General features: G+C 41.8%; 1 protein-coding gene across 3 annotated transcripts in view; it reads left to right on the top strand.

Annotated features, from left to right (window-relative positions):
* Positions 1-26,299, top strand: part of ckap5 (cytoskeleton associated protein 5) — a 250,007-nt gene extending 223,708 nt beyond the window's left edge. For all 3 annotated transcript variants that reach the window (XM_034175712.1, XM_034175711.1, XM_034175713.1), the window contains 7 exons: positions 1,977-2,052; positions 2,656-2,844; positions 4,229-4,366; positions 21,581-21,664; positions 21,829-21,985; positions 22,085-22,206; positions 23,442-26,299. In XM_034175712.1, the coding sequence (XP_034031603.1) occupies positions 1,977-2,052; positions 2,656-2,844; positions 4,229-4,366; positions 21,581-21,664; positions 21,829-21,985; positions 22,085-22,206; positions 23,442-23,693 (1,018 nt within the window). In that variant the 3' untranslated portion in view covers positions 23,694-26,299. The remainder of the gene's footprint in view (positions 1-1,976; positions 2,053-2,655; positions 2,845-4,228; positions 4,367-21,580; positions 21,665-21,828; positions 21,986-22,084; positions 22,207-23,441) is intronic.
* Positions 26,300-26,537: the final 238 nt, after the last annotated feature.

Here is a 26,537-nt window from a genome sequence, read left to right as displayed (position 1 = left end):
ACGGGTTCCTGGACAGTCGCCTCTGCGCTTCTTCTCGGTGGCTTTATTTCTTCTGCGGCTTACAGTCATTTTCACACTATTGAACTTTTAACTTTGTGTTCATCTGTTATCGTCTGCAAAATCGCTCTTTTGCGCACTGGCGTTCTGCATAAATGCTTGTCTTGAGTGCCAGTTATTGTATCAATGCGCACACAGTGGAGCTCATCTGATCCATTAAAAAGATGTTAAATCTATCTAGCCATTTTTTTGCCTCCTTGCTCTCGGCCGAGACAGTCGCATTTTTCTCTTCTCCCTCCCTCCTTATCTTTCCTGCTTCTGTGGTGTGTTGTCTGTGAGGCTGCCAGCTTTGCTCTTCTGGAAACAGCAAAAATGGATCTGTTAAAGTGGTCTCTGAATGCAGTTGACACTATTTTTTCTACAAGACACTCGGGAGCGGAGGACCCGACCTGTCCTGCCGGGACACATGTGATGGGCTACGTGATGGACAGTTGGAGGAAATGGCAGGTCATGTGCCTTTACACGCTGTCTATGGAGGACGTCGAAGATGTGTATATATTTGGCATGGTGGTGACCGGGTTTCTGCTGTGTGGAGCGGGCATAGCGTTGGTTTACTGGAAAATTAAGAAAGTGGAAGCAGCAATAATTGGCCCGTCCAGGCTGCCCCACATGATTGATTCGATTGGAAGGGCAGTGTCAGCTCAGTCGGCGGGTGTTAACCGCGCGTTGGATACCATTTCCGGGAAGATTGCTGCGCTGGAAAACCGCATTGATTGTCAGTAATGACCACATCTCCTCTCTTAATTCAGATGTATTGGAAGCCACTTTGTCTCAGACTGTGGAATCTTTCAGGCATCTGCTAATCTGGATTTTCATTCGGCTTCCCAAAACACAGCTGCACTTCAAGGCCGCTGTGATAAAAACCTCCTGGAGAAGAACAACGCTCATTATCATTAGAGGTGTTTTCAACTGCCAAACTCTGACAGAAAATTATTAATTTGCTACAAAATAATTATTTTACATACACAGCATCCAGCGTACAAAACAAGTGGGGTTGTCATGACGAAGTGCGCGAGAGGGCGGAGCCAAAATAAGCTGTCCAAAATAGCCTGCCCTGTCCTCGTAGCTGCCAGGTGCTCGGATAATGGGCTTTTAACAGCCTCGTCCTCACCACAGACATGCCTGTAACATCCTCGGTTGTCCTCGTACACAAATTTTCCCACGCTGTTGTTGCTAAATTTTGAACTTCTTGAAATTAGTGCCACGCTCACAGATGAGCCTCATTAGCCGAATATTCTGCCTCTAAGAGCCTCTATTCTCACACAATTGTTGAATAACTCCACTCGTACCAAAAAAAATACTATGTGGCTCATTATTCATCGTTCATTATTTGGTGGGACCAGCGCTTTACTTAACTGCATTTTCCATATAGCTTCATTACAGTCACACTCTTTGTAAAGAGTGGAAGAAATGATGCGCAATGAAGCTGCAAGTTAAAGGCACATTAAAGGTTGAGCTGAATAGACTCATTCTGTTGTTTCATAAAGGGCTATGTTAGAATCCAAAGAGATGACTTGCTGAGTATCTTGGCTTATTACCTGTAATAGTCTCCACCCGTTTTGTATTTTAATATGCACTGGGCTAACTAAAGTGTAATTTGAAGTGTTTTCTATAGAGACCCAGAAGAGCTGTTTTGAAGCCCTAAAATTGCTGCTCTGGGTGTTGCCATATATGCAGGCTTACTCTTCCTATGTAACGGCTAACCAATACTTGGATAAAGAGGTCTGAAGAGTTACAAAACAAACTAAGCTAGCAGGTTCACTTTGGTTTGGGTATTTTAATAAATCATCTTTTTTGTGGACTGGACAGGACTGAAATTTTATTTCCTCAGGACCCGTGGATTAACTGCACCAGATATCATCAGACTGGATACTTGGGCTGGTTTGTTGAAACATGCTCATGTGTTTCTCTGTCTGCAGTGCTTTGCTGGTTTTGCTTCAGGACAGTTTAATCACAACAGCTGGTTCCCCCATGTTCTCAGAACTGATCATGAAGGTAAGGACTGTCCATAGTGACCCCACAATCCCAAACAAGTTTCTGAAAGTGTTCTTGGCGCTACACAACAGATGTAAGGGGTAGATGTGGGATCAGTTTGAGGTCAGGTTCTGGTCCAGGGTTAGGCAGGGTCTGGTCCAGGGTCAGACAGTTGGCCTTCCAGAGGGGACTGTTAACCTGCCAATAACTTGACCCTTGCTTTAATTGTCCTTTCCTGTCCTGGATGCAGTGTTGTCATCTGCAGTAAACACAAGTCAGCACAAACTCACCTGTTGTTCTGTATGAATGCAGTTACTGAAACAATGTCAGATTTCATGACTTTTGTTGGACAAGACACTCAGTAAGTCCAAAAGCATGACGGCAGGTCAGAGGCAGGAGGACAATCCTCTCTGGTCACCTCAGAGGAAAGAGCACTGAGCCAGCGCCTGCAAACGGCAAATCACAACAAATTCTCTGACAGCGCAGCCAATCAGCCAATCACCTGCTCAAACAGGCCGCAGAGACCATGTGACCTCAGCCTGTCTTCTCTTAACCGTCTTTGATCAGTAATGTCTTAAGTCTTTCATAATGAAACAGAAATAAGACCATGTGTGTTTGTTTCAGTGTCTGTGGAGGATGATCCGCTTTCTTCCAGAGACCATCAACAACATCAATCTGGATCGGATCCTCCTGGACGTCCACAACTTCATGAAGGTTTTCCCCAAAGAGAAACTCAAACAGCTCAAGAGTGACATCCCCCACAGAACGCTGAAGACGCTCTTACACACATTGTGCAAACTGACGGGGGCCAAGGTAGCACGCACACGTGCACAGAAACACAAACATGTCCACACTCACACGTACACAGACACACAAACATGTCCACATACAGTAGTGTTCAGAATAATAGTAGTGCTATGTGACTACAAAGATTAATCCAGGTTTTGAGTATATTTCTTATTGTTACATGAGAAACAAGGTACCAGTAGATTCAGTAGATTCTCACAAATCCAACAAGACCAAGCATTCATGATATGCACACTCTTAAGGCTATGAAATTGGGCTATTAGTAAAAAAAAAAAATTAGAAAAGGGGGTGTTCACAATAATAGTAGCATCTGCTGTTGATGCTACAAACTCAAAACTATTATGTTCAAACTGCTTTTTTAGCAATCCTGTGAATCACTAAACTAGTATTTAGTTGTATAACCACAGTTTTTCATAATTTCTTCACATCTGCGAGGCATTAATTTTGTTGGTTTGGAACCAAGATTTTGCTGGTTTACTAGTGTGCTTGGGGTCATTGTCTTGTTGAAACACCCATTTCACGGGCATGTCCTCTTCAGCATAAGGCAACATGACCTCTTCAAGTATTCTGACATATCCAAACTGATCCATGATACCTGGTATCAAGTTTTCCTTTTTTATCTCTTGAAAATCTTGATATAATCTTGAAATCAGTTTAGAACGACAGTCAGCTTCATATGTTTTGATAAGAATTTTCAAAATGGGTATCTCAAAAATATTCTTGCTTTTTATTGTAAAACCATTTATATAATGACGGATTTGTAAAAACCTGAAAAAAAATCACTATTTTGTAATTGATGTCGTCTCACAATTGATTGAAAATTTCTTAATGTTCCATGATGGAAAAAAGTACAGTATGCTGACAAGCCTTGGATTTGCCAAATTTTAAATCTTGCATCTGCTTTACTGGGCACAAAATCAGTGTCATACTAACACCAGCGCAATATTTTTATCTCTTTCTGTAAGTTGTTTTTATGTACATATTTTAACCATAGTTTCAGTGAGACCTTAATCCAAGGTTTTTCTTTTTGAATCTGATCCTTAATAAGTTTTTTATCTCCAAGTCTTGCTTGCATTGGGAAATCTCCAGACATATTCATTTCAATTTCTTTCCATCTTGCTTTATATTCTGAGTTACACAAACACACCAAAGTTCTGAATTAGGCTGAAGTATAATAATCCTTCAAGCACAGTAAAGCCAGACCACCTTTCTGTTTTGATAACTGAAGGGGTTTAAAACACAATTTCATATTCGCTGTATTTTTAGTACATCAGTATACACTGGCTAAGTCGTCAAAGTGTGACAGGGCCTTAATCAGCTATGACATAACTGTTGTGTTTATACATGTTGTCACAGCTGTTATTGATCTGTTTCCTGTGCTGATGTATAGATCCTGGACCACCTGTCAATGATAGAAAACCGTAATGAGTCAGAGTTGGAGGCTCATCTGAGGCGGGTGGTCAAACACTCTGGGAACCTGTCTGGACTCAAGACTGACCGAGGCAATGAGAAGTCTGGCCTTCGCATGGTGAGCAGCACACACAGCATTCTTGATAAAGCACAAACATATATAATCTGGTCTCTTTGATCTTAATTAACCATGGCCCAAAATTACAAACTTTAACTCCAAACAGGTAGTTTCTCCAAAAGAAAGTCATAGCTTCCTCAGCTCCATCAGCTCCACCTTCTGCTTTTCCTGCTTTTTCTCACCTCCATCACCTCAATCCCATACAGCATTGCCGGTCTTATGCCTGTAAACTTTACCTTTCATGGAGATGGAGATATCCTGTCACAAACCATAATGACAATGTGAAAAAAGTTTTGTGTTGTTGGTGGGGGGTTAGATTTTTGTGAATTTATTAAAAATAGAGAAAAAAAACCTAAGAACTCACAGGTACAAAAGTATTCACAATCTTTGCCATGAAGCTCAAAATTGTGCTCAGGTGCCTCCTGTTTCCACTGATCATCCTTGAGATGTTTCTACAGCTTCACTGGAGTCCACCTGGGGAAAATTCAGTTGATTGGACATGATTTGGAAAGACACACACCTGTCTACATATAAGGTCCCACAGTTGACAGTCAGAGCACGAACCAAGCATGAAGTCAAAGGACCTGTAAACCTCAGAGACAGGATGGTCTCGAGCAGTGTTGTATAAAGTACCGGAAAATCACACTTAAGTAAAAGTACAGATACCCATTAAAAAAATGACTTTGGTAGAAGTTCAAGTCACTGACTGAAATGCTACTCAAGTAAAAGTCTTAAACTATCTAGTATTTATTGTACTTAAGTATGACAAGTAACGTACAACTAAATGTACTCAAGTATTGAAAGTGAAAGTACAAGTAAATGTTAATAACTGATTTAACGGACTGATTTTTTTACATTACAAAGTTTATCTAGGCTTGTAAATGACTGGTAGTATTAGTCAAAATACTGAAAATTGTGCACATCACACAAAAACACTTCAGAAACAAGGTTTCAAAACCTAAACGAGAGTAGGCTACTCACTAGGTGTTCACAGCAAACAGTTATTTATTTCTATATGTATTTATTTATTTTCATTGTTACATGGTTTTATCTTTTCTGTTGTTTTGTTTCATTAGGTTCTTTTTGTCTCTTTAAAATTGTATTGTAACATTGTGAATCTATTATTGACTATTATGTAGACTATTATTGTTGTTGCTATAATATATGAATTAAAAATAAATTAAAAAAATTACAATTTGACTCTTTAACGACAACGAACGCTGAGCCATTAATTATACAGAAAACAAATCAACACAAACGTGCTGATGCGAACAGCTTAATGCTAACTTTAACATTGAAAACGCCATAGACATGCTAACGGTTAGCATCGGTCCCGTTTTTAAGTTATCTATCAACTGTTTCAGAAGACCATAACAGTTTTTTTAACATGAAAAATATTAAATATTACTCACAGACATATGCTCTTTGGGGTTTTAGCGGGTGAAAATTAGGATAAAACGAAATAAAATCCACCAATCATAGATCGAAGCAGTGATTCGCAGGTCGAAGCAGTGCTTCGATCTACGATTTGTGGATTTTATTTCAGCGCAATGTTCAAAGCAAAGCCGCCCTGCAGAAAAGTTGATTACAGACCCGCTGCAGGTCTGTAATCGATGTAGAGAAATGATCATTTTCCTGACAAACACCCCACAAGTGCGCAACTGCAAAAAAGCCTACCGGACATGCCTCATGACAAATCAGCCTGACTTTGTTGCAGTCACATAATCAGTGGTGTGTCTGGGTGAAAACACGACTTTTGTGTGTGTGTGTGTGTGTGTGTGTGTGTGTGTGTGTGTGTGTGTGTGTGTGTGTGTGTGTGTGTGTGTGTGTGTGTGTGTGTGTGTGTGTGTGTGTGTGTGTGTGTGTGTGTGTGTGTGTGTGTGTGTGTGTGTGTGTAACGAGTAACGGCATGGCGCATAGAAAATGTATCGGAGTAGAAGTATGCAATTAAGGTCGGAAATGTAGTGAAGTAAAAGTGAAAGTAAGCTGAATTAAAAAAAACTCAAGTAAAGTACAAAGTCTCCCAAAACGTACTTAAGTACAGTAGTGAAGTATTTTTACTTCATTACTATACAGTAGTGTTCAGAATAATAGTAGTGCTATGTGACTAAAAAGATTAATCCAGGTTTTGAGTATATGTCTTATTGTTACATGGCAAACAAGGTACCAGTGATTCTCACAAATCCAACAAGACCAAGCATTCATGATATGCACACTCTTAAGGCTATGAAATTGGGCTATTAGTAAAAAAAAAAGTAGAAAAGGGGGTGTTCACAATAATAGTAGTATGGCATTCAGTCAGTGAGTTCGTCAATTTTGTGGAACAAACAAGTGTGAATCAGGTGTCCCCTATTTAAGGATGAAGCCAGCACCTGTTGAACATGCTTTTCTCTTTGAAAGCCTGAAGAAAATGGGACGTTCAAGACATTGTTCAGAAGAACAGTGTAGTTTGATTAAAAAGTTGATTGGAGAGGGGAAAACTTATACGCAGGTGCAAAACATTATAGGCTGTTCATCTACAATGATCTCCAATGCTTTAAAATGGACAAAAAAAAACAGACGCGTGGAAGAAAACAGAAAACAACCATCAAAATGGATAGAAGAATAACCAGAATGGCAAAGGCTCACCCATTGATCAGCTCCAGGATGATCAAAGACAGTCTGGAGTTACCTGTAAGTGCTGTGACAGTTAGACGCTTGTGTGAAGCTAATTTATTTGCAAGAATCCCCCGCAAAGTCCCTCTGTTAAATAAAAGACTTGTTACAATTTGCCAAAGAACACATCAACTGGCTTAAATAAAGAGAAATGGAAGAATATTTTGTGGATTGATGAGTAAAATTGTTCTTTTGGGGTCCAAGGGCCGCAGACAGTTTGTGAGACGACCCCCAAACTCTGAATTCAAGCCACAGTTCACAGTGAAGACAGTGAAGCATGGTGGTGCAAGCATCATGATATGGGCATGTTTCTCCTACTATGGTGTTGGGCCTATATATCACATACCAGGTATCATGGATCAGTTTGGATATGTCAGAATACTTGAAGAGGTCATGTTGTCTTATGCTGAAGAGGACATGCCCTTGAAATGGGTGTTTCAACAAGACAATGACCCCACGCACACTAGTAAATGAGCAAAATCTTGGATTCAAACCAACAAAATTCACAGATGTGAAGAAATCATGAAAAACTGTGGTTATACAACTGAATACTAGTTTAGTGATTCACAGGATTGCTAAAAAAGCAGTTTGAACATAATAGTTTTGAGTTTGTAGCATCAACAGCAGATGCTACTATTATTGTGAACACCCCCTTTTCTACTTTTTTTTTTACTAATAGCCCAATTTCATAGCCTTAAGAGTGTGCATATCATGAATGCTTGGTCTTGTTGGATTTGTGAGAATCTACTGGTACCTTGTTTCCCATGTAACAATAAGAAATATACTCAAAACCTGGATTAATCTTTTTAGTCACATAGCACTGTGGTACGAATAGTCCATGTCACGTGACATACAAGCCACCAATCAAAGGATCCACTTAGCCATTATATAACATTAACTAATCTGCTAAAGTTTTAGGTATGAGAGAAATTTGATAATGTAGTGTTTGCCTTTTTTTTTGTCCCTAATTTTTAGTCTTCATCTGTGGGTCAAAAGAAAATCTAAACTGAAATGTTATTAGCAATCCCATGCCAGTAAATCAAATGTGATTCTTTTGCTCCATTAAATAAACCAGATAATTATGAAGAGAAGCCTCATTTTAAATTTCATAATTATTATTGGTGCAGTCTCCAATTTTTTTCAGGGTGCATAGTAAGGATGCACCAATCCCGATACCAGTATTGGGTATCGGCCTGATCCTGTATTCATTTACTCGTACTTGTAATCATAAAATGTTTCCAATACTCCGTGACCCGTTACTGCTTTACAGCAGCATGATGTCCACTGATTGGCTGAAAGCTGCTGTCCATCATGCACGTAAATTCACACACACACACAGTAAATAAAAAGTCTTACCTGTTTGTGGAATTCATCATCATATGATCCTGAAGATAATCCACATAAAGCCTCCTGAGTTTGGAAAACATCATCTGAAAATACTTTAATTCCTCATGTAGCTGAAAAAAGTTCCTGCGTGACTTTGGTACTTTGCACCAGTTCCTTCCATCAGAACTCAGATCAGGGTTTCAGCGGCGGAGATTGTCCATCAGGTTGGTGAGCTTCAGCTCTTGGTGTGGGACTTCAGGCTGATGGCAGACCGGCTCAGTCCGTTACAGGTGTGATCCATTTGCGGAATCTCTGTGGCACTGTGTTTGGATCCTCTTAGCCTCGACGAGCCACAGTTTGGGAAAGAAGTGTCACTACGCACCTCATTCATTAACGGCTCAGTTAGCACAGGCAATGGACTATACAGTCTGAACGCAAGGAAATGATCCCATGATCCACAAAGAAAAACTAAAATAATGTTAAAATTACTAAGTTTTGCCACTGTGTTGCAACACCGCACGCGTGTGTGCACGATGCCGTGTCTGCGTGTGTGCTCACTCCATGCTCCTCTAATATTACAACCCCTGGCAATAATTATGGAATCACTGGCCTCGGAGGATGTTCATTAGTTGTTTAATTTTGTATGAAAAAAAGCAAATCACAGACATGACACAAAACTAAAGTCATTTCAAATGGTAACTTTCTGGCTTTAAGAAACACTATAAGAAATTAGGAAAAAAAAATTGTTACTTTTTTAGATCAAGCAGAGGGAAAAAAATATGGAATCACTCAATTCTGAGGAAAAAATTATGGACTCACCTTGTAAATTTTCATCCCCAAAACTAACACCTGCATCATATCAAATGTGCTCATTAGTCTGCATCTAAAAAGGAGTGATCACACCTTGGAGAGCTGTTGCACCAAGTGGACTGACATGAATCATGGCTCCAACACGAGAGGTGTCAATTGAAACAAAGGAGAGGATTATCAAACTCTTAAAAGAGGGTAAATCATCACGCAATGTTGCAAAAGATGTTGGTTGTTCACAGTCAGCTGTGTCTAAACTCTGGACCAAATACAAACAACATGGGAAGGTTGTTAAAGGCAAACATACTGGTAGACCAAGGAAGACATCAAAGCGTCAAGACAGAAAACTTAAAGCAATATGTCTCAAAAATCCAAAATGCACAACAAAACAAATGAGGAACGAATGGGAGGAAACTGGAGTCAACGTCTGTGACCGAACTGTAAGAAACCGCCTAAAGGAAATGGGATTTACATACAGAAAAGCTAAACGAAAGCCATCATTAACACCTAAACAGAAAAAACAAGGTTACAGTGGGCTAAGGAAAAGCAATCATGGACTGTGGATGACTGGATGAAAGTCATATTCAGTGATGAATCTGGAATCTGCATTGGGCAAGGTGATGATGCTGGAACTTTTGTTTGGTGCCTTTCCAATGAGATTTATAAAGATGACTGCCTGAAGAGAACATGTAAATTTCCACAGTCATTGACAGTCAGTCAGAGCTGCGTGTCAGTCAGAGCGAGCTGCAAAAAGTTTGTACCTGAGTTTTCAGAGGTGGTGTTTGTAGTTGCCATCTGCCACGCCGGTGTTTGCCAACCCGGACAGTGGGAATACCACCTCAACCGGCAACTTAGCCCAGCGACTGGACAGCAACAACGTCCGAGGCCCAACGTGGTGAATTCACTGAGGCCGCGCGCTGCGTCACGAGTGCCGCTTCCCCGAGGCCTCGTGCAGCCACCGCGGATCCATCAGCGCGGAAACACCGAGGCCGCGCGGCACCAGCGCAGTGCAGATCCATCCCGGTGACAAACAACGCAGGCTGTTAACATCGGCGATCGACAAGCTGCTCATAAGCCGACCATGGGGCCTAAGAAGGTTCTGACAGCGGAGGAAGGTGACGATATTAAAAAATCTCTGGACTTTTTATCAGAGGAGATTTCTGTTGTGAAGCAGCAACAGAAATCAATCATGGATCTGGTGGAGGAGGTGAAGGCATTACGGCTCCAGAATGCCGAGAAAGACCGGCATCTGGTGCAGCTGGAAAATAGAGTGGCTGAATTGGAGCAGTACACCAGAATTAACGACGTCATCATCACAGGTCTTCATATCAAACCACGGTCCTACGCACGGGCGGTAACAGATGAGAGCGGAGGGGAGCCCAGTGAACAGGAGGTCAGCTCTGTGGAAAAACAGGTTGCTGATTTCCTCCTATCTAAAGGTATAGAAATGGATTTAAATAACATTGAAGCGTGCCACCCTCTGCCCCGGAGAAATGACGGTGATAAACGAACCGTCATCATGAGATTCATCAACAGAAAACACAAAACAGCACTGTTAAAACAAGGAAGAAAACTGAAAGGGACAAACGTATTCATCAATGAACATCTCACCAAACGGAATGCCGACATCGCCAGGAAAGCACGCTTCTTAAAGAAACAGGGAAAAATCCAGCACACATGGACTTCAAACTGTAAAATATTCATCAAACTGAACGGATCACCTGAACAAGCAAAAGTCATGGCAATAAGGAAAGGAACATCGAGGAGCTGGACAAATATGAACAATAGTGTTTCTTAAAGCGAGGATCTGGACAGATATGACCAATAAGGTATGAGGACACAAACACATCACAACACCATGACACAGACCAGAGGAACCTATTCATCTACTACCTATTCATCTACATCTGGAGACAAGAAGGATATAACTCAAAGGATTGCTGATCATGGAAAAGTAGAACTGAGAACATTTAAATACACAGACCACAATGTACTGGACTTGGAGTACGATATAGACCCGGACAATAATTTCTTCTCAAATATCAATGACAGTTGTTGCTATTATACAGATGAACAGTTTAATCGGATCATTAAAACGGATAACAAATTATCAATAATCCATTTCAACAGCAGAAGTCTATATGCAAACTTTAACAACATTAAAGAATATTTAAGTCAGTTTAAAAAAATATTTAACATAATTGCTATATCAGAAACATGGATCAATGAAGATAAAGGAATGGATTTTGAACTGGATGGATATGAATTTAATTGTGTAAACAGAAAGAATAAGAGTGGAGGAGGAGTGGCTGTGTATGTGGATAAGAACATGGATTATAAAATAGTAGACAATATGACAACTGTGATTGATAACTTATTAGAATGTATAACTATTGAAATATGTGAAGAAAAAAGCAAAAATGTATTAGTCAGCTGTATATATAGAGCACCAGGATCTAGTATTGAAACATTCACTGACTGTATGGGAAAAATGTTCTCAAAAACTAATCAAAAAACTGTGTTCATTTGTGGTGACTTAAATATTGATCTGCTCAATCCAAATAAGCATAAAATAACAGATGAATTTATCAGTATAATGTACAGTATGAGTTTATATCCAAAAATCACCAGGCCAAGCAGAATTACATCCCATAGTGCCACCTTAATTGATAATATATTCAGCAATGATATTGAGAATAACACTGTGAGTGGATTATTAATCAATGACATTAGTGATCATCTACCAGTTTTCATCGTTTATAATAGAAACCATCGGCGGAATCAGCCAGAGGAGAAAATAAAATACAGGCGAGTGCGGACAGAGGAAAACATGAACACACTAAAGAAGGATTTACAGGAGCAAAACTGGGAAAAGGTATACAGTGAAAGTGATGTTGATAGTGCATATGAAACTTTTTTACAAATATTTACATCATTATATGATAAAAATTGTCCAATTAAACAAGACTACAGAAAACAAAAAATCCAAGCTCGACCATGGATGACGAAAGGGTTACGAAATGCATGTAATAAGAAAAATACACTGTATAGAGAATTCATAAAACTAAAGACTAAAGAGGCAGAAAATAGATATAAGAAATACAAAAATAGATTAACTAATATTATACGGGTATGTAAAGGAATATTATAGTAACATATTATATAATAACAAAAACAATATTAAAGGAATATGGGATATATTAAATAGCATTATCAAAAATGGTAATAAAAAACAGAGTTACCCTCAGTATTTCATTGATAATAATGTCAAGAAGGAAAATAAGGATGAGGTAGTCAACGGTTTTAATAATTTTTTTGTAAATATTGGACCAAGCTTGGCAGAAAAAATTCCTGATTCCCAACCTGAGGATTGGGATAATAATCTCATAGAAAGAAATCCCTGTTCAATGTTCCTCACAGCAGTGGATGGAAATGAAATTATAGACATTGTGAATAATTGTAAATATAAAACATCTACCGATTTAAATGAAATTGATATGGTGGTGGTAAAACAGGTCATTGAATGGATTGTAGAACCATTAACATACATCTGTAACTTATCATTTCAAACCGGTAAATTTCCCAATCAAATGAAAATAGCTAAGGTTGTGCCGCTGTATAAGACTGGGGATAGACACCACTTCACAAATTATAGACCTGTTTCTTTGCTTCCACAATTTTCCAAATTATTAGAAAAGTTATTCAATAATAGATTAGACAAATTCATAAATAAACATAAATTACTTACTGATAGTCAATATGGATTCAGAGCACATAGTTCAACATCACTTGCATTAATAGAATCAGTTGAGGAGATTACAAACGCCATAGACCACAAATTACATTCAGTTGGAATATTTATAGACCTTAAAAAGGCTTTTGATACAATTAATCATGACATATTAATCAATAAACTTGAACAGTATGGGATTAGGGGGTTGGTGTTGCACTGGGTGAGAAGCTACTTAAGTAACAGAAAACAGTTTGTGAAGTTGGGGGAATATACATCATCATGCTTGGACAATGCTTGTGGCGTCCCACAGGGGTCAGTATTGGGTCCAAAACTGTTTCTAATTTATATAAATGATATTGTCAATGTTTCCAAAATATTAAAATTAGTATTATTTGCAGATGACACAAGCATTTTTTGTTCAGGGGGGGATTTGCAGGAGTTACTGAGGAGGATCAGTATAGAAATGGGAAAATTGAAAATATGGTTTGACAGAAATAAATTATCATTAAATTTAAGTAAAACAAAATACATGTTATTTGGCTATTGTAATACAGACATACAGGTTCAGTTACAAGTCGAGGGGGTAGATATTGAAAGGGTACATGAAAATAAGTTTCTGGGGGTGATAATAGATGATAAGATAAACTGGAAGACTCATATAAAACATATACAAAGTAAACTGTCAAGAAGCATTTCAGTTCTAAACAAAGCGAAACATATTCTGGACCACAACTCACTCCGCATTCTTTACTGCTCACTGGTTTTACCATATTTACAGTACTGTGCAGAGGTATGGGGTAATACTTATAAAGGTACAACACAATCACTATCAGTAATGCAGAAAAGAGCTATAAGAATTATTCATAATACTGGCTATAGAGATCATACAAATCCACTATTTTTACAATCCAAATTCTTAAAATTCACAGACTTGGTTCATTTTCAAACAGTACAAATTGTGTATAAAGCAATAAACAATTTACTTCCAGCAAATATTAAAAATATGTTTTTTAACAGATCAGGGGATTACAGTCTGAGGGGGAAATTTAATTTAAAGCATCAGTGGGCACGAACAACATTAAAAGGTTTCTGTATTTCTGTCTGTGGGGTGAGGATGTGGAACAGATTGGGAGTGGGGCTCAAGCAATGTCCAAGCATGAACCAGTTCAAACAGCGGTACAAAAATATGGTTTTTTCTGGGTATAGGGAGGAGGAAGGGTAATGAGGGTTAGGGTGTTTTTGTTTTTTGCTTCGGCTTGTAAATATATAGTATTTTGTATGTAAGTAGGTATGTGTAGGTGTATATTTATGTTTGTGTATATATATGTGTATATATGTATATGTGTATGTATGTTGATGTGTATATGTATGTGTATGTGTATATATATGTATATATATATATATTGATATCGGTTTAGGTGTGTAGGAATTTATGTGTATATGTGGCAAAGGGTATTACTGGTTGTGGGGAAGAAGGGGTAGGGATAAATAAGCTGATGCTTCACCCTACCCCTTTTCGGACATGTTGGGTACACAGTAGGAACTTTTTTGTTGTTGTCTTTACTGATCTATCTTGTAATTGTTGTTGTATCAAATGTTTGAAATAAACAGTTTTCATTCATTCATTCATTCATTCATTCATTCATTTTCATATGGGGCTGTATGTCAGGTAAAGGCACTGGGGAGATGGCTGTCATTACATCATCAATAAATGCACAAGTTTACGTTGATATTTTCAACACTTTTCTTATCCCATCAATTGAAAGGATGTTTGGGGATGATGAAATCATTTTTCAAGATGATAATGCAGCTTGCCATAGAGCAAAAACTGTGAAAACATTCCTTGCAAAAAGACACATAGGGTCAATGTCATGGCCTGCAGATAGTCCGGATCTTAATCCAATTGAAAAATCTTTGGTGGAAGTTGAAGAAAATGGCGGCGCAGTGTCATTATGCCCCGTGAGGCGGGGCATATAGCGTCCGGGTTGTCCGTCTGTTTGTCCGTCCGTCTGTCCAGCTGCAATTCATTCTCTGCAATGTATCTCGGCACCTGTTGCTCGCAAAAACTTCATATTTGGTGGGTACATGCCTTGGAGGAGTACTTCGCATGGGTTCGAAGGCCGGGGACCTTGACCTACTTTCCAAGGTCACCAATGTCACAACTGCCAAATCCTTTGCCGCAACGTAGCTCAGCACCTATTGCTCACAGAAAAATTCATATTTGATAGGTACATGCCTTGGAGGAGTACGTCGCATGGGTTCAAAGGTCGGTGTCCTTGACCTACCTTTCAAGTTCACCAGTGGTCACAACCGTCAAATCGTTTGCCTGAAATTTGTTTGCTTCAATGTACCTCGGCACCTATTGCTTGCAAAAACTTCATATTTGGTGAGTACATGCCTTGGAGGAGTACTTTGCATCGGTTCGAAGGCCGGTGACCTTGACCTACTTTTAAAAAATTACCAATAGTTGCATTTGTTCGAAGGCTGCTGACTTTTTATGGTCACTGTTGGCCACATCCTCTAAATAAATATAATGTCAATCTCCAATTTTTCCACTGTGTATCCCAGTTTACATCAAACACGTGAGGGTTCAACCAGATACCTACCCCACACGTACGTACATATTACTGCACTTTACATGGAAAATAGTACTGTGCGCGGGGCATTTTGTGACGAATGTCTCTAGTTGTAGATAAAAACTGAAACAGACTCACAGCTGATAACACAGTGAAGCTGCTTTTCATCAAAAAATAATCTGCCCTCACATTGTCAATAAAGGCTTTTAGTCCTCACAGACATAAATCAAGTTATTGGACTGTTTCAGTTCAGTTATTGGTGTTGAATATTTTGTAGTGCTGAAGTCCACAAGTTACATTACAGTGAGATGTCTATCAGTGTCATGTTTGTTAAGAAACACACGGTTAATGTTAAAGCACAATTTGTTGAAGTCAAAAAGTGAAATTACATTATTTAAGGGGGGTAATTCAGCCACTCTGAAAAGCTCTGAACTTTCCAGAAAGGGTCCATGTGTCACTGCAGCACCTTTTTAGGCAGCCAGTTGAAGGCACCAAAATGTCACCATCATGGAAGGGGAAGCTTGTTTTTGTGGTCTTGAACTCAGTTACACTCTTAATAATAATTTATTAATGTTTTGAAAACAATTGCAAATAAATAATTTTGCATTAGCAATGGCACCAAACATGACAACAAAGAAATATAAAATTTGCATTGTCTAGTTAATTAATTAAACTCATCTTGGAAAAAAAAGTTAAACTTTTTTCATGTTTCAGCTTTTAACACAAGATTTCATGTTTTTCTCCCATTTAGATCATTGTCAATTCAATTCTCTTTATATTTTTGTACCATTTCATGGACGAAACATCATAAAGTCTATGTAAATTTTCTCAAATATCTGACATTTTGCACACTAAATTAATTCTGAAAATAATCAGAGTAACAATGAAAGGCTGAAGCATTAAACGTGGCATACAGAACTAAAATATTTAGCAAGATCTAAATCGTGATTTTGAAATAAAATGTTCAGCTACAGTTTAGTTAAGGCTTATTTAACATCAGTGAGCCTGTCTTGGGTATGATGTTAAACTGCATCCAGTGGCAAGGCCACTGCCTGGGAAGGCTCTGATTCTGGGGAATGTGTGGTTGCTCCTTAGTCGCCACTACCCCCAGGTTCCCTCTGACCCGGAGGGATGGTACCTGTTTAGGGTGCCAGCTGTGGCTTGAATAGGCACACTGTCTTGTGGTTTAGCTAGGGATAGCATAAGACTAAAGGAGAGCACATTGAAAAAAAAAAAATCCAGAGTGGAGTCCCGTAGGTAGACCAGCCTGAAGTCCTGGCCATGGCAGCTCCTGCAGTCGTGTTGGCCCTCATCATGTATTGACTTCGTCCTTCTGTTGAGTCAGTCATTGTGGCCGAGAGGGCGGAGATGAAACCTGGGCACAGCATCTCTGCCGAATTTGGCCCAGGCAAAGTTGTGTGTGGTGTTGGGAGAGGACACTCCCTGCTTGTGCTCCGGGACCATGAGGAGCAAACATGGAGGATGCAGTTAAAAGTTCTCTAGATTTGGCGTAAGAGAGAGCGCCTTGGGAGTGATGGGAGTGACTATTCAGGTGCTGCGATTGGCTACCGCCCGCCTCAAACCAGGCAGCCCCTGGTCAGCAAGGTGCCTTTCCGTCATGGCTGTGTGTTCCCCTGGGTGCAGAGAACTAGATCAAAAGTCGAATAGCAGCCACAGCCCAAGTACCCAACAGACACCAAACCAAAAAGAAGAAGTCCACCCGGCTACGACTTGGAACATGGACTGTCAGGACTACATAGACTGTCAGGACTCTGTGTCCTGGCTTTGGAGAGGGCCCTCCTGTTAACATCAGAACAACTGCCATAGTTGACCGCTAACTCCACAAACTCAAGGTGGATGTGGCAACCCTCCAAGAGACATGACGGCCTGGCTCTGACAAGGTCAAAGAAGAAAACTACACCTTCTTCTGGCAAGGTCTGAGCCCTGAAGAACCCCGCCTTTATGGAGTCAGTTTTGCTGTGAGCAATAAACTACTAGACTCGACCATTACCCCCTCTGCCATCTCTGAATGTGTCATATCATGAGGCTGACCACCCACGATGCAATGACAACCATCATCTGTGCTCATGCTCCAACCCTGAATGCAGACATGGTCCAGAAAGTCAAATTCTGACAAGCTGAACCAAGCCATTGACCTTACCTCCGATGATGACTACCTCTTCGTCCTCGGTGACTTCAATGCCCGTGTTGGAGCAGATAGTGATCCCTGACCATCTTGCCTTAGCCACTTTGGAACTGGCAAAATGGCAAAAACATGACAGTGGACAGAGACTGCTTGAGCTCTGTGCAGCGAGGCAATTACGAGTATGTGCCCCAAACACATACTTTGATGGCAGAGAAATGCACAAAGTCTCCTGGCGTCACCCTAGATCTGGTCATTGGCATCAACTTGACATGATCCTGGTCAGAAGGAAGCACCTCAACACGGTGAAAATAACAAGATCATACCAAAGTGCTGACTGCAACACCGACCACTCTTTGGTGATCTCAAAGATCAATCTGGCCCGCAAAAAGCCTCACACCACAAGATCTGACAAGCTGTCAGCATGCATGACTTGGAGATGAGAGATGTTTCCAGTCAAAATTCCTGGAGAAGACTGGTCACCAAGCCCGCAAAATTCAGCAAGTAGACAATCCCCGGGAAATCATGTGTTTAGCTTTTTACGAAGCATCGCTGGATGACTTTGGGAAGAAGTACACCATCAAACATGACTGGATTGTAGAGCACCAAGAAACCCTCCTGCCCTTCCTCGAGGCCAAAGGAGAAGCCCTGCTCGCACACAAGAACCACCCTTCTCCTGCAACTAAAGATGTGCTTAAAAAGGCCAAACAAACACTACAAAGGGTTTCCAGAAGATGCGCAGATGAATACTGGACCAAACTCTGCAAAGAGATCCAAGAAGCAAATGACAGTGGGGACATCCGGCACATGCACGAAAATTTGAAAATCGCTCTTGGACCTCAGCCATGCAAAGTTGCCGCTCTGAAATCCAAAGCAGGTGAACTTATCCATGACAGATCCAAGCAACTGGATTGCTGCATAGAACAGTGTTCTGACTTATACTCAACTGAACGTCACTTTGATGAAAGAACCCAACTACAATCCCTCCCTATAATGACTAAGCTGGATGCGATACCACCATTGATGAACTCAGCCAAGCTATCGACCGCTTATCCAGCAGAAAAGCCTGCAGAACAGATGCCATCCCCGCAGAACTGTTGAAGTTGAACAAGACTGCCATCCTCCCACAACTCTACCAACTCCTCATCAATTGTTGGAACCAGCGCTCCATCCCCCACGGGATGAGAAATGCAAACATAATTACGCTGTACAAGAACAAAGATGACAAAGGAGACTGTAACAATTACAGGGTTATATCGCTTCTCAGCATCATAGGAAAAACATTTGCCAGAGTCCTCCTGAAGAGATTGCAGATCCTGGCTGAAAGGGTACTACCTGAAAGTCAGTGCGGATTTTGATCCAAGCGTCAACTATCGACATGATCTTCTCCTTGAAACAGCTACAGGAGAAGTGCAGAGAACAACTGAAGCCACTACACATTGCTTTTGTAGACTTAACAAAAGCATTTGACACAGTGAGTCACAGTGACCTATTTCACATCCTTCAAACCATAGGACGCCCCCCAACTCTACTGAGCCTGATAAAGTCCTTCCATGAATAGGTGGAAGCCACAGTGCACTTCGACAGTGATAGATCATGAAGCTTCAGTGTGCGGAGTGGTGTGAAACAGGGCTGTGTCTTGGCCCCAGCCTTGTTTGGCATTTACTTTACAGTGCTCCTCCAAACAGCTTTCGCTGAAACACCTGGTAATGTAATACTGCACTGGAAAAGCGATGGCTCCATCTTCAACCTTTCTAGACTGAAGGCAAAGACCAAAACCAGACAAGCGACTGAGAGACCTCCTTTCTGCTGATGATGCAGCCCTTGTGACCCACAGTGAACATGACTTGCAGCATGATCAACCAGCTTGATGTGACCTGCAAAGCATTCTCTCTAGCCATCAGCATCAAAAAGACTGTGTTCTTGCGTCAAGGAGACCTTACACCAAGGATGATCGAGATCGATGGCAAACCACTGGGAGCCGTGCAAAAATTATGCTACCTGGGTTCCACTGTCACAGCAACACTATCCTTGGAGGAGGAGCTAAATGCTTGCATCGGTAAAGCGGCAACTACCTTCGGGAGGCTTACCAAACAGGCTTGGAATAACAAATACCTTTCGACAAAGACAAAGCTCCTGATCTATAACAGCTGTGTGCTTAGCATTCTCCCATATGCCTCTGAAACATGGACAATTTATAAGAGCCAGGAGAAAAAGCTTAACTCCTTCCACCTTAGATGCCTGAGGAAAATCCTCAACATAAATGGCAGGAACGGTTGCCCAACTCACGTGTGCTGGAGAGAGCAGGCACCACAAACCTTAGCTCCATCTTGAGCAAGTGCAGAATGAGATGGCTTGGTCATGTGCAGAGGATTGATGACTCCCGGATCCCCAAGCAGCTTTTGTTTGGAGAGCTCGCACATGCACGTCGCCCAGTAGGTTGCCCCAAGCTGCGATACAGGGATGTCTGCAATTTGACCATGAAAGACTATGCAATTGACCCAGCTTCATGGGAGACCCTCACATCAGACCGAAGCGCGTGGAAATCGGCCATCCACAAAGGCGCTGCCAAGCAAGAACAGGACTTGGTAGCAGGCTGGAAAGCGAGACACCGGCATGACCCTGTCCCTGCTACAGCCGACAGCTACCCGTGCCACTACTGTGCCCGACCATGCAAGGCCAACATTGGTCGCGTAAGCCATGAGAGGAGGTGTAGCGCAAGACCCGCTCACAACTGAGACTGTAGTCATTCGTCGCGAAAGCCAGAGAGAGTATAGGTGGGAATTTTATTGCCTGTGGAATTTAAAGCATCAAGTGTTTCAGAACCCTGACTGGAAACAAAAGATCATTCAGCTCTCTGTAGACTAATTCCAGAAAACATGATTCCAAGAATGATCCGTGTGAGGTCGCACTAGACACTATTAAAGTGATGCAGTGGCTTAAAAAAATACAGTCAGGATCTGGAAGATTCAAGTGAAAAACAGCAGAAAAAAAATCCCCCACTAATCTTCTAAGTCATTATACTTTCACTCTCCTGAAATGTTAAAGGCGAGAATAGCGCCGTTTTCTTCTTTAAAAAAAAAATACCTGGAAACATTCCGATGTGGCAACAATGATTCCAGTGCACAGTCCGGATGGTTACCTGCATGATCAATCAGTCTATGCACGCGGTTCTCCTAGGCTGGGAGAAGACAGCTGTAGTGCAGCGCTGAGATGCACAGCCTTTTTTCATCAGTGGAAAACTCCCTCCTGCCTGCGTGCCTCCTCCTCCTGTTATGTTTGTATTGCTTACACCTGTTAACATTACACAAATTTTAGACATATCGTTACTAGTAGTTACTAGTTTTTGTTTTTTGTTTTTTTGTTTTTTTTTTTGGTGCTCCCCAGGCACCATGGAGCCCTACACGCAGTGTGTGATTAGCGTGTGCAGAACGACAGCGCTGCTCTAACTACATACATTTGATATGTCACACAGACTTCATCACAGTAGAGACAAAAAAACACACACATTTGTGATGGCAGATTGAACAGGCATGCTCCTGCTGAGGGTGTGTGCTTTTATCATTCTGTGCAATAGAAGCCAGTCAATAGCTGTTTTTGTTATAGAAACAAATCCCACAAGAAAAGCTTTTTATTGTTAAAATGCTGAGGTGAAGTGCGAGGATAAAGTGTTTCTTGGCACCTTTTCAGTGGTTTTCGGCCAGGAAAAAACACTATATGGACAAGGTGCTTAAACATGGCAGCAGTCAATCTGCTAATTTAGGATTACATTTCAAAGTACGTCATTTTCCCACGGCAAACATACCTATGCAAATGAATGTTCACTACACTGCTGTAATAATTTATGACTGTAGTCACAGTTTTTACTGAATTCTTCAGTCCCTGATTTCATTTGGTGTAATGTGTGTCCCCTTTCAGAGTCACATGAATGTGGCATTGAAGTAACACGAGTTTGTTGGATGTTATGTTTTTAGGAGGATCGGATGTCAAAGGCTAAAGTAAGTGACATTCTGTCTGAAATCTTTAAGAAGATCGGCTCCAAGGAGAACACCAAAGAGGTCAGCTCAGCTCCACTCTGAAATCACTGTGTCAATGTGTGAATAAGTTGGAATTAAAATCCATTGATTTTAAATATTTCATTTGATTCCTTTGTAATTTTACACAAAGGAAAAGCAAAGGAATTTAAAGATGTGTTTCACTAAAGAATCTAATGTTGTTCCAGGGTTTGACAGAGTTATATGAATACAAACAGAAGTACTCGGATGCAGACCTGGAGCCCTTCCTTAAAAACACCTCACAGTTCTTCCAGAGCTACGTGGAGCGAGGCCTTCGAATGATCGAGTCTGAGAGAGAGGGCAAAGCTCGCATCCAGACCTCAGGTGGTGCCACCACATCCAGTCTGGTGTCTGTGCTGTGTGCGGCTTCTCAGACACGAGCGCATTAACCTAACCTAACCGCGTGTGTTTGTGCGTGCGCAGTGATCCCTCAGCACACTGGGGAGTCCACCATCAGCAGTAACAATGAAGAGCTGAAACCAGCTGTTTACTACGAGAGACTGAAGATCCTCCGACAGAGACAAGGCCTGGAAAACAATTCAAGGGTTCGTTTGAAAAAGCTCAGACACTCTGCAACCGTTACCAGTGAACCATTTGTTTCTGTCTTTGACACAGAATTCACGGTGCCTTTGGTGCCTTTGAGCGTCTGACACAGAGCTCACAGTGCCTTTGGGTGTCTGACACAGAGCTCACGGTGCCTTTGGGCGTCTGACACAGAGCTCACTGTGCCTTTGGGCGCCTGACACAGAGCTCACTGTGCCTTTGGGCGTCCTGACACAGAGCTCACTGTGCCTTTGGGCGCCTGACACAGAGCTCACTGTGCCTTTGGGCGCCTGACACAGAGCTCACTGTGCCTTTGGGCGCCTGACACAGAGGTCACGGTGCCTTTGGGCGCCTGACACAGAGCTCACGGTGCCTTTGGGCGTCTGACACAGAGCTCACGGTGCCTTTCGGCGTCTGGCACAGAGCTCACGGTGCCTTTGGGCGTCTGACACAGAGCTCACGGTGCCTTTGGGCGTCTGACACAGAGCTCACGGTGCCTTTGGGCGTCTGACACAGAGCTCACGGTGCCTTTGGGCGTCTGGCACAGAGCTCACGGTGCCTTTGGGCGTCTGGCACAGAGCTCACGGTGCCTTTGGGCGTCTGGCACAGAGCTCACGGTGCCTTTCGGCGTCTGACACAGAGCTCACGGTGCCTTTCTTGTAGCTGTTGAAGAGTTGAAAAATGTCTTTTAAAATGTCCGGTAGCACAGAGACCTTACACTGGTGCATGTTTACATCAGTAAATGTAAATAAACTTTTTAAAGCAACTAATTATACAATTAGCCACTTACCTTAGCCTTGCTGTGCTCTGTCAGTCCAGCTCATCACTGGATGGTTACGGCTGGACTGCTGATGAGGACGATGTCTGACAGAATGAGCTCCACACTAAATTATGTCAACTTGACATTTTGGCCTCTTCAGTTCCTACAAAAAGCTGTTCACTACGACTGTTTTTAGCTTAACCTGTGCCATTACACTAATTACTTCATTAGCAATTGATCTTGTTCAAAATCAATAATGATCAATTAATATAGCTTTATCCCAAGTGACAAGATGAACTCTAATTTAAACAGAGCTGTTGGGCTTTTCGGTGCAGAGGTTATTTCATCACACATTATTTTTGACCACATGTCCACTCGTATGGTGGCGTGTGGGGTGTGGCACTTTGTGAAATGTCTCATTTGCTCTGATATGCTGGTAAATCATTGTTTCTGGTGCTGTGTCATCGCCCCCTGCAGGTGCAGCAGGGTGTTGGTGAGGAGGAGCCGCAGCAGCGACCTCCTATCTCCTCGCTGCTGTCGTCCAAGCCGTCGGTGGCCTCCTCCACTGACATGCTCCAGAGCAAGTTGTCGCAGCTCAAAGAGTCCCGGGAGCTGTACCAGCAGGAGCACAGCGCGCACTCCCCGCTGCACACCCGCTCCGCCTCGCCCTCCGCCAACCTGGACGACCTGAAGAAACGGCTGGAGAGGATAAAGAGCAACCGGCAGTGAGACCACATGATCTCTGCTGCCACCCTGTGGAAGCCTTCAGCTGATAGCAGGAAGTCGCTTGAAGCACCGTGCACTAATCCCACCCCCATGTTAATGGAAAAAAATACAACAAACAGCAGCGAGCAGCACATCTGCCGCACAGTAACAAGTATCTTTGTTTTAGTTGTACAGAGGCAGAAAAGTAAAAACCCTCTTACATACAGGGATTGATTTTCTGGGCGGAGTCACTGAGGCCGCGGCGTCCTGAGCTCATAATGTGGTTTCAGCTGTGGTCTCAGGGTGTGACCTATGACCTCACTGTGACTTCATGATGCTGCACGCATCCAGTCATCACAAAAGCAAAAGGTTCCTGTCTGCTCTGTATATCTCAATAAAGCAGCAAAGCCGTGCATCGCGGCTCTGTGCCCGGTCAGGAAGTGTTTGTGTGCTAATAACAGTGTAATAACCTCCCTGTGTGTTTTACGTGGATTCAGGTCATTCATCATTTTACTGTCGGCTGGTTGCAGCTGCTCACTGTTAGAGGCTGTGCCCACACACTCGTCTGGCACTTTAGACTCTGTCAAACCTGAGGCTGAATGAGCATTTGTGTTTATGATGTCACGGACATGTTGCCGCTGCAGACTCCTCTGGCTAAATCTCGCTGGGAGACTGTTTTATGGACGGTACGTCGACAAGCTGCTGCAACGCTGCGGAACCAGGAAACGCAGCAGCACTTCGTCCAGCACATAACGACAGATCAAAGCACCATAGCCTGTGATGTCATAATGACCACCATGAGTCTGTTTAATCTGGCTCAGCTCTGTGTGCAGAAAATGTAATTTTTACAAGTCTCCACCCCCCAAAAGAAGGAAACAAACCCTAAACTGTGACTGAAATAAACAGCCAGGTCCACCACACGTCAGATTACTAAAGTAATCTGATTACGTACGTATACTCAGTTCACTTATATTTATTTATTTTTCTTGATGCAGTTGGATTTAAAGTACTCCACAATGTTTGACAGTAATTTTTTTTAAATGTTCAAACTTTAATCAGTTTTTTTAATCTGTAATCTTGCTAAATGCATTATCTTCTTGGTGCGCTCGCAGTGTTGTGCTCCCACAAAGATGACGAAAATAAAATCCACTTTCAGGACTTCGTGTTTGCTGTGTGCGTGAAAACACTGCAGTGCTCCACAGTGCCCCCTGTGGTGTGGTGGACTTCATCACTGTGCACATTTCAGCTGTGTTCAGTTAGCATGCTAGCTCAGATGTCACCTCTGTGGTGCATGTGACTGATGACTTTTCCAACACGTGGCGTCTGATTAACTGATAAAACTTTTCTTCAGATTCTGTTGATTTATAAATTTTCCGACACAAATGGTTTCCCTGATGGGCTTTGAAGGTTTACACAGGTGTTGGCTTAGGTTCGTGTTTGTTTTATCGAGTCCAGATTCTTTATTTTTCCAATCACTAATAATAACAATAATAATGATTTCCTCGTTGTTCGTCAGGCAGCAGAGCTCTCAAGTCGCACTCTGAATGAGTGAGACTTGCGTTAAAGTGGTCCTGTCAGGTCTCACGCACTCGGCGTGAGACTCAACATGCTGTCATGCTCTCATGCTAATGCCTGACATTCTCCAACATTTCACCGCTGGGAGCTGCAAGACGAGATTCGGTGGAAAATAACTCCTGTATCCTGTATCTCAACGTGAGAGCTCTGCACTCTGCACCACATGGTGAATTGCTGCACTGCATGGCAACTCACCATGCTGCATGATGCCACACTGCGCCACATGGCAATGCACAGTCTTTGTGGTTGGGATTAAATGACCTGTCGTCACTGTGTTCACATGCACACACTTTGGCGCATGCACCTCCTCACCACCAGGTCTGTGTGTTTGTGGTACAAAAGGCTTCCTGAAGGATTTTTTGTGTTTGTCATGTAGATGAACAGCGCGACAAACGCGTTTCTCCCACGCTGTTCAAACTGACCTGTAAACCGCCCGTCCCTCGCTTTCTGACTTTAGAAGGAATTATTCAACACATGGAAGCTAAGCTAGCGTAGCATAGCTAGCTTCGACATCATTCTGTCAGAGCAGCTTTGTGTTGCAAATAAACTGAGCGCCGTCACACCCGCTTGGTGCAGCAGAAGCGTTCTGAACTGTTGGAAGATGACTTGAATGTGATTAACTGAATTTGTGTCCAAACGGCTAATGAAGAGCCGCTGGCTTCCTGCTCCACAGGAAACTGATTTCTGATTTCAGCCAGTCAGAAGAGAGTCAGCTGGTTTGTGTGTAAATACGTCCTGATGCCTTCAGTAACACCCCGTGTCGACCAAACTCTGAATTATTACGACTCTTTAATCTGTAGGGTTAAAGAGCGCCGCATGAAGTGTTTTGTTTATTGTTTTTCCCCTCCTGTAAATAAAGTTTGCATTACTTAAAGCTGCTTAATGACCTTACGGTGATGGTCTGTCAATCATCTGGTCTGTAGCTGAATGTTGAGTAAAGGGAAAAAAACATTTTGTATTTGAGTCAGACATCAGTAGTCTTTTGTTGGTGCTTCAGTTTTTCTTGTATAATCCGTAGTGGAAAATGGCAATAAAATGTTTTTTTTTTAACAATCGGTCTGTGTTGCGTTTGTGACTTTCTGTTTGACAGCAACAATTGCATCCATGTTTTTTGTGGAGTGGACAACTGAAAAAATACTTTGAATGGTGATGCAAGCACCAAATTTGGTACAAGTACACATAGATATCACTCTTGAAAAGCCAGAGTGTCCACTTGAATTTTCAATAGGTAGCCAGGTGGGGGTTAATGAAGAATTACACAGGAAATGCTCCAATCATATTAAAAACATTATT

The sequence above is a fragment of the Thalassophryne amazonica genome, chromosome 8 (genome assembly GCF_902500255.1).
Source record: "Thalassophryne amazonica chromosome 8, fThaAma1.1, whole genome shotgun sequence".
Classification (NCBI taxonomy): domain Eukaryota; kingdom Metazoa; phylum Chordata; class Actinopteri; order Batrachoidiformes; family Batrachoididae; genus Thalassophryne; species Thalassophryne amazonica.
The sequence above is the reverse complement of the archived record's forward strand: the minus strand, read 5'-3'. Positions and strand labels throughout refer to the sequence as shown.